The sequence below is a fragment of the Pholis gunnellus genome, assembly GCF_910591455.1.
Source record: "Pholis gunnellus genome assembly, chromosome: 2".
Taxonomy (NCBI): Eukaryota; Metazoa; Chordata; class Actinopteri; order Perciformes; family Pholidae; genus Pholis; species Pholis gunnellus.
The window spans coordinates 4,206,537-4,217,542 of NC_136536.1; the positions used below are offsets into that span (position 1 = coordinate 4,206,537).

An 11,006-nucleotide genomic window follows, 5' to 3' on the forward strand; every position below is an offset into this window, starting at 1 on the left:
CAAGAAACTGACGCTGACACTACAAACAGACTGAAGTTACAGCTTGATATCGAAGTCATCTTTCTATTCCTTATTTCTATGACCCATATTAGCCTCAGGAGCCTTTTCAAAATCTCCACATCCCATTAAAACCACATCTCCGTGTATGTATGAGCCGCCTTTTTTTTCTTTTCCTCCACAGGGAACTCTTCAGAAGTTCTTGGACGACCTCTTTCAAGCCATCCTCAGCATCCCTCCGGATCGCCCCCCTCTGGCTATCAAATACTTCTTTGACTTCCTGGAGGAGCAGGCTGACAAACGGGGCATCACAGACCCAGACACCCTGCACATCTGGAAAACCAACAGGTAGAGATCTAAACGCTCTGATTAAAGTCCCCTTTGGTCACCTCGCTGTGCAAGTGCAAGGCTTTAAAAGGTTATATTTCTCTTTCTGTGCAGTTTACCACTGCGCTTCTGGGTGAACATCCTGAAGAACCCTCAATTTGTGTTTGATATCGAAAAGACGGATCACATGGATGCCTGTCTGTCTGTCATCGCCCAGGCCTTCATAGACGCCTGCTCCGTTTCTGACCTGCAGCTAGGAAAGGTGAGATTATCTGTGTATCTGTCTGTCTGTCTGTGGAACGTTAGCACCATTAAAAGTATTAATGAGCTATGATAAGTTGCTGTCTGCAGAGACAGCTTTCCTTGAATCATTTTGGTATTGAAGAAAACTTAAAACATATCATGATTCTCAGGCAAATTCTGGAGTTATTGGGAGCTCGTTGTGTTTTCTCAGCAGATATGAGGACGTTAATTTGTGGAGATAATTATATTATTGGCACTCAAATCAAAACAAGAATCACCGCCTTGTTGTTCTTGTCTGCCTCCAGTCAAGTTGCAGTTCACATCCATCTCTGTGACCTGAGCCTTTGACCGTCTGAATCTAATCGGTTCATACTTGATTCAAAGTGGACATTTGTGCCACATTTGAAGAAATTCTCCAGGCGTTCCTGCGATATCATGTTCATGAGGGATGTACGGACGTGCAGACATACTATTGAAAGAAAATGTCAAAGAAAGCGTCAGTATGAGATAGAGGAGGAATAGAGAGGTACTGACCACGGGGACAATACAAGGGGAGAAGAATGTAGTTGCATTTTATTTAATTTTTTTATGGCTGTGAGTTTTCGACTATATTCCTTTACAAAGAAAAAAAGAGTCATAGTGATAGTAATATAAAATCGTATGTATGTATGTCGTGAAAAAGTCATATTAAAGCATATCACAACAACTGTCAGAAAAAGTCACAGTATAATGTCAACAAAATGTCAAAAACGTCATATAGTATAACGAAGAAGTTATTAAAAAATGAATAGTCTACTAAAAAAAAAGCCCTAGTTTTGTAAATTATGAAAAAAGCCCATTATAGTATGTATTAAAAAAAATCATAGTATAACCTGTCGAAAAAAGTCATAGTACAGTATGTCATTAAAACTTTCATATAGTCAGATACAAGTGCTTTCGCCATACAAATCAGTCATGACTTAAACCTTTTGACATATTTATCCCTGACACTTCACGCAGTATCTTTGCCTCACGTCTCTCTGTGAGTTCGACCACACACACACACACACACAGACACACACACACACACACACACACACACCTCAGTCCCCCTGTGAACCCCTATCCCTAAACCTTCAGACTGTCATCTCCATCTACCTCTCCTCATGTTATTTCAGCCGAGTCGGCTGATCCAAGGTCATGAGCACCAGGGATCTCTTTTTGTGCTATGCGAGAGTGAGTGTGTGTGTGTGTGTGTGTGTGTGTGTCTGTGTGTGTGTGTGTGTGCTCAGGCGTGCATATGTCTGTCTGTGTGTGTGTGTGTGTGTGTGTGTGTGTGTGTGTGTGCTTGCATGTCAATGTCCTCACTGCTCACAAATCCGTCTCATCCCTCAGACACCGTGACCCTGAGCACGCTCTGCTTCCTGTCTCTCTCTGACTGGCTTCCTCCCCGGAGGGAGCTGAGGACTCATCAAATGATGCTCCTCTTTCACTGAGAAACAGTCTGATTTATAAACTTCAGTTCAGCGCCAAAGAGCCGCCGCTCTCACGGCAGAAATATTCTCGTGTCCCGTCCGGGCAGGTTCATACCTACGGAAGCAAAGACGTACATAAAAACCTCCTCGTTTACATGTCGCATCTGTCCAAGGACATGGCCACGTTCTGTCCTGTAGGTCAAGGAGACTGGCATGACACACCGCTATATTTTCCTCGAGTGTTGACAGTCATGTGCTTGTGTGTGTGTGTGTGTGTGTGTGTGTGTGTGTGTGTGTGTGTGTGTGTGTGTGTGTGTGTGTGTGTGTGTGTGTGTGTGTGTGTGTGTGTGATGGCCTGGGGACAGGGCAGTGAAGGGTACGGGGGTCTGGATTAGCCGGAGCACAGCACGGTGAGAGAGAGGAAGGAGAGGAAAACTAAGCAACCCTTGCTGTTTCCACTGAAACCCTCTTTATCTGGCGAGATGCAGACACGGAGGGCCACGGGGTCACAGGGGGGTTACCGGGCAGATGGGCGAGCAGCAGGAAGTGACCTTGTGGACAGGAAGAGAGAGAGAGAGAGAGAGGGTTCCCTATCAGAAGGAGCAACTACCGCCACAGGCTTCCCACTCCCCCCCCTGCACCTTAAACGCCCGTAAACATGCACACGCATGCAAACAAACACGCACATCAGGTGACACAAATAACTCATGACACACAGGAATAATAAGGTGCGCTGTAAGCACATTCACTGATGCTGAAAGCTGAGGCTGGCCGTCTCTTTCTCCCCCTGTCCTAGTTTCTTTCCGTCCCTCTCTCTCTCTCTGGCACACACACACACACACACACTCGCTCGCAAACAGTAGTCGCCACTAAAACCCGAGTGTGCCCACAACCTCTTAGCCCCGCTACTTTTCTTCCTGCTTGAATAAGCACCAGTGCCTGAAGTGACTGTGGAGAGAGCGGCAGCGCCATGAAGCAGTATTGTTTGGACTGGAATGTTCTTTCTCTGGCTCTGGAGTTTATGTGTCTCCTGTTGTGCAAAAAGGAAACAGTTCCCTCCCTCTCGCTTTAGATCGGGTCATCGACTAATAACATCCAGTTTAACTGAACAGCTCCTTATGAGGACAGTTAGCACCTCATTGCAGACTGCGCAATAATATACAAACCTCTTCATTCAAGATTAAGGTCCAGTGCTGAATTATTAATTAACCTGCAGAAGACGGTACATTGCTTTTAGCTTCCAGCTCGCTGTAGCATTCAGCAGTACATGAATTTGTACATGTGGTTATGTTCGTAAAAATGCTGTGTGTCTTGGGCTCGGTGAGCCCAAAGGACAGTCTGTTGCTCACATTTGATCCAGAGCCACGCCGACGACCAACTAAAATACATGCTGCGAAAAAAGATGAAGAGTGTCCTGACTGAAAACATGTTTTTATTTCAGGACTCCCCTACCAACAAGCTGCTGTATGCCAAGGAGATCCCCGAGTATAAGAAGAGAGTGCAGTGCTACTACCAGCAGATACAGGACATGCCTCCTCTCAGCGAGCAGGAGATGAACGCTCACCTGGCTGAGGAGTCACGAGTGAGTAATGTGTTCAAAAAGTCCCCGTGTGTTCGTGATCTGGCTCCACAAAACCTTGCCATGACATCCATTTTTTTTTTTTCACGGAGTCTAATATAAGTCTTATCGTCTGTCTTGTAGAAGTACAGAAATGAATTCAACACCAACCTGGCCTTGACAGAAATCTACAAATACGCCAAGAGATACAGAAACCAGGTGAGAGAAGAGATTCTTACGTTACTTCTCCGTCTTTCTGATGTCAGATTCAGATCAGATATGTTGCTCGTGTTTAAACTGGCCCGTCTCTGCAGCCACAACACCACACTCGACCCCGTTTGCCGTTTTAAGTTTCGTAGACGGGTATCGGAGTGTGACGCATCAGTGTGGAGGATCGTGTGCCCGTTGAGAGATGTAGTGCACCGTAAACAGCTGTTCAATCCTCCCCTCCAGCCCACGTATACCTTTCACTTCAAGCAAACAGCGTGCTGTTTACCCTCTCTTTATCAATCACCCTCATCTGCTTAATGACACCGTTAAGTTGTTGCTTCACATCTCCTGTTTCTCTTTGAACAAGCACTCTTCAAGCCCCTGCTGTCCTCCCCCATGTTTCCTTACTGCTGGTGACTACTCTCAGAAAGAGGCTTAGTCAGTGGTGACTGTGTCTTAATGGAGCACCCTCACGATAATACCGTTTAGCTGCTCTCCTCTGTCATGCTACTGTACTGACGTGGGCCGGGGACTTAGACTCTGATTCAGAGAGCTCTGTGAATGGCCCCTGATTGCCTATTCTCTCGCCCCAGCTCAGTTCGCTCTGCCTCGTAGCACACCGCCGCTAAGAGCCCATAAATCCCACTGACACCGTGACAACTATTGGGCATGAAAAACAGAGCAGATGTGGGTTTTGTAAATATGTGAAGAGCAAAGGCTTTTGTGGTGTGGAGGCGTGCGTGAAGGCTGGAGGAGAGGCTGAAGCACTTCACTTGTTCCTCTGCTGCTTGTTCGCTCAACTTTCTATGTCCAGGCAGGTGGCTGATTTCCTCCCTTTCCCAGATAGATAAACGCATGAACGCTCGACAGCCACTAAAAGCCTATGTTGCATTTTTCTTTTCTATCTCACCCGGTCAGGTGGTGAGCGCTCTGGAGTCGAACCCCACCGCACGTCGCACTCAGCTGCACCACAAGTTCGAGCAGGTCATTGCCCTCGTGGAGGACAACATCTACGAGTGCTGCAGCGAGGCCTGAACCCGCCGGTCCTCCACTAGCCATCTCTTTCTCCTGCTGACAGCTGCCTTTCTCCTGCCTACATAGTGACTTGGGAACGTCGGGCCACTTCATAAGTGTCATTATTATTCCCGCAGACTGTAAGAAGCGTGGAAAGTGGCAAAGGACTTATTAAACCTGCCTCTCAAGCGCCACACATTTGCAAGGTGTTCCCCCTCTGATTTTGGAAAGCCAAGCAATTTTCCCAAATCTTTCTCCATGACATGGAAAGAATTCCAGTTCTGGCTCAGCTATGCTTTAGAGGGATGGTGTAGGGGCCGTGGAGATGAGGCTTATTCTGGATGTCTTTACAGTTACTGGGACCTACAGTAAGCCCTGGTGGCGATCTTAACGCACTGAACCCTTTTCTCAAGGGAACGAGCCAATGATGCACTGTACTGTATTATAATGTCCATAGCAATATTTATAGATGTGTTAAAATGCTTTCAAGTGGCCTGTTCATCAGGATGAGTAAGAAGCACCGCGATGAACTCCTCCCATCTCCTAAAGCCTGCAATGTTCTCAGGTGTGCTTGGTGAAGATGGGTGACTCGCTCCCGGTCGGTGCTTGGAACAATATGACCCAATGTGCTTTGCAGGTTTGCGATGGGTCGAGATGTGGAGAGAAATATAAATGACTAAAGTTTGTGAAAATCAGATGTAATGTAGTTCACTGGGAAGAGCTGCGTCAGTATAGAAGTGTTGATCAGTGTGCTTGTAAACGAATGGATTTCTTGTTGGATTCTGACCAATTTAAAAGAGGGAAATTTACATTTATGAGAAGAAAAAACAATGTGAGCTCAATATAAGGAGAGACTGTATTTGTGATGCCAAATGATTTGTCAAGAGTTTGTGAAATAAATTACAGTATTTAGGATTTTAATGTGTCTTAAGGATGACAATATGTACTGTGCTCAATCTCAAAGTGCTTGATTTCTAAATTCATTACAGCGTAGCAAATTTGAACTTTTGAAAACCATTAAGATCTGGCCCGCCTCCCAAAAGCACACAGACGAGCATCTGGAACTCCTCAGAGAGAGTCTTGTAAAAGTTTGCATAATGCCAGTTAGGGAAAAGGAGTCGTGCATACATGTAGCTTTGTCTTTATTGCAGGACACAGAACAACTTCCACAAGATCCTAGCCTTTACACAATAATCAAAATAATCCCCCCACATCTCATTAATACACACAGGCGTGTTGACGACACAAACCTCCGATACGTACACGCACACACATCCACTCTCTTGCAGGAGGCGCCCTCTCCCTGCAGAGGCTGTTTTCAGGTCCATCTGTTTACACTCACTGTCTCAGTCGATGCCAAAGAGCAAACTAACAACCCCAGCTTCAACACCATAAAGACCAGAGGACGGCCCCACCAGATGCCTTAAAACCTCGTCTGACACATCTAAAGAAATTCATAACTAGCTTCAACTAACTGATCAAAAAATGGATTGTTTAAAGCGCATTTTGGGGATATATGAAGCTGCAATTACTTGAACAAGAGTTGATTTGGATGAACTCATGCGGCATGGTGTGTTTTCACCCATTATGTGTATTTGGGTAGTGGGGAGCTTGGAATGCGGTCAGCTGGATAATCACATGGACGACACCCCCTTGATGCGTGTTACACTCTGTGCAGCCGGCTGAACACTTTCCATGATTAAATGGATTGAAAATACACGAGCTGGCTGTTGAGTATATCAGTCCCACCAAATGCGTGGTCGTGTCGGTGCAGTGAAGACACATGGAGAGGTAAGTCAAGAGGATTGGCCAATAGAACATAGTGCTGCTTGGCAGTAGTAGGTCCCAAGGTGTGCAAGGGCAGATGGGACATTGAACGGGGAGGAGAGGGTCCCCGTCAAGCCGGGGCCACCTGGCTGGATGAGACGGATGAAGTCTGAGTTTTGGAGGTGGAAGCGGTGGTGCCCTCATCGCCTCCAAATGGATTTTTTCCGCAGCATACCGTGGTGATCATGCAGTTTCTGAACTGGAGGCCGGAAAAAAGAAGAATCACAGTTACAGCTTCACTCATTGATCCAAGACTCAAATCCTTTAATAAGTTATAGTACGACATTAAGATGTCACAGTCATTATAAATGTCATAGTTTCGTATGTCATCGAAATGTTAAAAAAAAATCATAGTATGGCATGTCGAAGAAAAGTCATTAAAAAGTCATAGTTTAGCACATCATCAAATTGTTAAACGTCATAGTATGTCATTAAAGTGTCTAAATATAATTATCGCCTCGTGGCTGTATGCCGCTGCCAACCAGTCATGTTGCAGTTTACATCCGTATCTGTCCAAATTGTCATCAGGTCATCATTTTATCCTGTTTGACGTGTGTGAAATTGTCATAATTATCATATACATTTTTGAGTTATGGCCAAAAATGGATTTTGTACTCGTGAGATATCGCGTTCATGAGAACGGGAGGGACATGAGGTCACGATGACGTTGACCTTTGACCTCCCACATTCCATCCAAGGGGTTCCTGAGATATGGCTTTGACAAGAACGGACGGACGGACAACCCGAAAACATAATGCCTCCGGCCACGGTGGTCGCAAGCGAGGAGGCATAAAAAGTCCTAGTATAGTCATAAAAACACAAAAGTCATAGTATAGTATGTCATAAAAACACAAAAGTCATAGTATAGTATGTCATAAAAACACAAAAGTCATAGTATAGTATGTCATAAAAACACAAAAGTCATAGTATAGTATGTCATAAAAACACAAAAGTCATAGTATAGTATGTCATAAAAACACAAAAGTCTTAGTATAGTATGTCATAAAAACACAAAAGTCATACTAAATATAGTATGTCATAAAAAACAAAAAAGTCATAGTATATATATTATGTCATAAATAAGTCATAAAAAGTCATAGTATAGTACGTCTGTCTTTTACACAAAGAAATAGCCAAAGCTAGATACTTGCGTCACATACCTGTCTGTTTAGCAGAATGTAGATGACTGGGTTGTACAGAGCAGAACTCTTGGCGAAGAAGGCCGGAGCGGTCATGAACACTGGTCCGAACTCGGTTCCTTGATTGGCAAAGATGTACCAGGCCACCGTGGCATAGGGCACCCAGCACACCAGGAAGGAGATCACCATGACTATTACCATACGCGTCACCTCTCTCTCCGCTCTCTGGGTGGTTTCAGACTCCTGCTGCAGGGCTGCAGCCTGAGAACAGACAGATGCAGTTTATTAACTTATTGAAGGGCCAAACGTACACACGAGGGTCAGCACATCACCGCCACTGAAAAACACGGGAGTAGACTACCAAAGTGACGGACAGGTCCTTTAATCAACACTTGAAAACGGTTAAATCCACAGTAAGTAATTTGTGTTTTCTCATGCTGTTGAAGGTTTGTTTACATCTGTAATATATTTCAAACACAGCAGTACAACATACAGCTTATTTTTCATGATTAAATCTCCAATTATTTATGCAAATATAAATATATGTAATTTATGGGTTTAATTAAAGATTGATGGTGGTTTGTGGCTCTCATGTGTTAGCTCGGTGTTCTGATACAGCAGCAAACTGAGGGAATCTGTTTTATAAGCTGCTAAATGCTGCACTGTGTTCACCAGCTCGACACTGTGAGAGTGAACCACAACAGTGAAGTTTAGTACGACAGCTAAATATGCGCTGAAACGTGCTGAAACATATCTTTAAAGCCCAGGGGAGCTTCATATTCAGGTGATAATTCTCAGTTCATCACTACGAGCCACCCCTTTAAGAGGAGACATATTATGCTCATGTTCAGGGTTATACTTGTATTTTGGGTTTAGTAGTAGGATTTGGCGTAATCTAGTGGTCAGGTTGCAGATTGCAAACAACTGAAACTTCTCCCTTGTGCCAAGCGTGTAGAGAACTAAACGTGAATGGACTTATCTAGAGCCAGTGTTTGGTTTGTCCTTTCTGGGCTTCTGTAGAAACACGGCGGCCGGCTCCGTGAAGAGGAACCGCAACATATGCAGATATAAACGGCTCATTCTAAGGTAACGAAAACATTGATTCTGTGGGTGATTTATACACTAAAGAAAACATAATTATTGATATTAAATTTCATTCTGCCAATAGAGTCCTTAAATACACCCCGTCTATTAAAGCCTTCCTACGGAAAAAGCCCACTCTGCTTCAAAGGTAGCCCCTTGGGTGGCGATACTCAGATGGGGGGTGGGGGGGTTATATTCTAATGAGCTTGTATGTGACAAAGGAAAAGGGCTTCTTGATTTACATGTTTTCTAATCTAGGCAGCCCACAAAAAGAACTGCCTGGGTCGTCTTATTTCACACTTTGTAGACACTCCAGATACCCAAATGTCGGTGCACCAGCACTGAAAAAGTGAGTTTTTCGTGTTGTGTCCCCTTTAAGTTTGTTATCGCGTCATTTATTTGTTAGTCTAAAAAATGATGTCCTCTTTAGTAATAAATGTCAACATTATTTTGTAAATATTCATGACTAATACATTATCGATGTTGTTCTAGTATTATTAATGAGGGCATCGGGGCGACACTGTGAGCAGGCAGACTGCCCTTCAGCTGGAGGACCCGGGTATAAGCTGCCATGTTGGCAATGAGCTGCCCTCCTGAAGTGTCCTTGAGCCACTAAATCCCTCACATCTCCAGAGACTCCGCTCTGTGATGCTGCTAACCTCTGTGGAGGGGAGAAAGGTACGAAGAAAAAAAAATTCTCTTTCTCTTCAAGGATAAACAAAAGGTATCACATCCTTATTAATAATGTGTTGTCTGACAGCGGTGTTCCGTCTTACCGCTCGCACAGTGCAGAGTAGGCGACCGTAGCAGAAGAAAATGATGAAGAGGGGGATTGAGAAATGGAGGACAAACATATAGATGACGAATGAGGTGTTGTTGATCTCGGGCTTGGGAGTGTAGTAGTCAATCCCACAGGAACACTGCATTCCCTCGGGGATGAACCTGCATCCACACACACAACAACAATCAAAGGATTTCCATCAACACCATCACACGCGGTATTTGATACGAGATGTGTGTCGATGAGTAAGTGTGCTGCAAGTAAGCAAAGGTAATCTCTGATGTGCTTTACCGTGCAAATTATATTTGTTATGGTTTTACAGCCTGGAAAGCACAGTCTAGACACTGAAACATACAGTACCGGGACCATCCGAGCAGAGGGGGAGTGGCACAAGTCATGGCCATGACCCATGTGAACACCAGCCCGGCGATGGCGTGTTTCTCCTCAAAGCGGAAGTTGCTCATTGGCTTACAGACCACAACGTAGCGCTCGATAGCCAAAACCACCAGAGACCAGAGACCAATCTCTCCTGGGACATTCAAATAAAGCAGGTGTAAGCGTAAATACAGCACACACTTGATATTACACTTATACAGACACAGTATTTGAGATGTAAAAAAACATTTCTAACAATTTCCCGTCCTCATCTCTTACCTCCCAAGGTGGCGAAGAAACCTTCGATGTTGCAGCCGGTGGCCCCTAAGATGAAGTATCCGTGCAGGGCCGTGTAGAGAGTCACCGTGAAGCCCCCGAGGACCATGAAGAGGTCGGCCACCGCCAGGTTGAGCAGGATAAAGTTCAGGGGGTTCCTCAGCTTCTTGTTTTTTACAGTGACATAGAGGGTGAGGAAGTTGACGGGGAAGGCGGTGATGATGAGGAACAGCATGTACGCAGCCAGTAGAGAGTACTTCCAGGGCTCAGCCAGGTAGTACTGAGGATGCTCAAACGGGCTGCGAACCAGCCCGGTCTTGTTGGACATGGGGACATAAAAGTTGGGTCCTTCTGTGCCATTCATGGCTGCAGCTGGTGATGTTCTTTTTTTTTTTTCTTCTTCCTCTGAGACCTTCGCCGTAGATAAAACAATCTGTGAATCTTCTAAAAGGGGAAATACAGCGAGTGGGTCTTATAGTGCAGCCGGAGTGCAAATGGAGGAGAGAGAGAGGACAGCTGGAGGGGATGGATCTTTTGGAAGTAAGAGGTGCTCTGGAGCCCCCTGAAGCGATGCAGCACCTTTTAACAGGCTGGTCGGATTAGGGACTCGCAGGGAGCGAAGTGTTAGCAGAGATGGAATTAAGACACTCAGTCTCCCTCTCTCACACAAAGCATTACAGGAGAAAACTCCAGAAATAGCTATGCGGTATGTTAAGCATTCT

The 11,006-nt window shown here is 45.0% G+C and overlaps 2 protein-coding genes across 2 annotated transcripts in view; one reads left to right on the plus strand and one right to left on the minus strand.

Moving 5' to 3' along the window:
* plxnd1 (plexin D1) overlaps window positions 1-5,680 on the plus strand; it is a gene marked incomplete at its 5' end in the record, with an annotated part of 62,520 nt that extends 56,840 nt beyond the window's left edge. The window contains 5 exons of the mRNA XM_079180469.1: window positions 182-345; window positions 439-586; window positions 3,463-3,603; window positions 3,724-3,798; window positions 4,708-5,680. Coding sequence (XP_079036595.1) covers window positions 182-345; window positions 439-586; window positions 3,463-3,603; window positions 3,724-3,798; window positions 4,708-4,824 — 645 coding nt within the window. The 3' untranslated portion in view covers window positions 4,825-5,680. The remainder of the gene's footprint in view (window positions 1-181; window positions 346-438; window positions 587-3,462; window positions 3,604-3,723; window positions 3,799-4,707) is intronic.
* A 1,020-nt stretch (window positions 5,681-6,700) lies between these two features.
* On the minus strand, window positions 6,701-10,724 carry exorh (extra-ocular rhodopsin; the record flags this gene model as incomplete). Its single annotated transcript, XM_079180674.1, has 5 exons — window positions 10,288-10,724; window positions 9,994-10,162; window positions 9,629-9,794; window positions 7,791-8,030; window positions 6,701-6,829 (listed from the first exon to the last, which is right to left on the minus strand). Exons 1-5 carry the CDS (start codon window positions 10,646-10,648, stop codon window positions 6,701-6,703), a joined length of 1,065 nt encoding a protein of 354 aa, XP_079036800.1. The 5' UTR covers window positions 10,649-10,724.
* Between the last annotated feature and the right edge of the window lie 282 nt (window positions 10,725-11,006).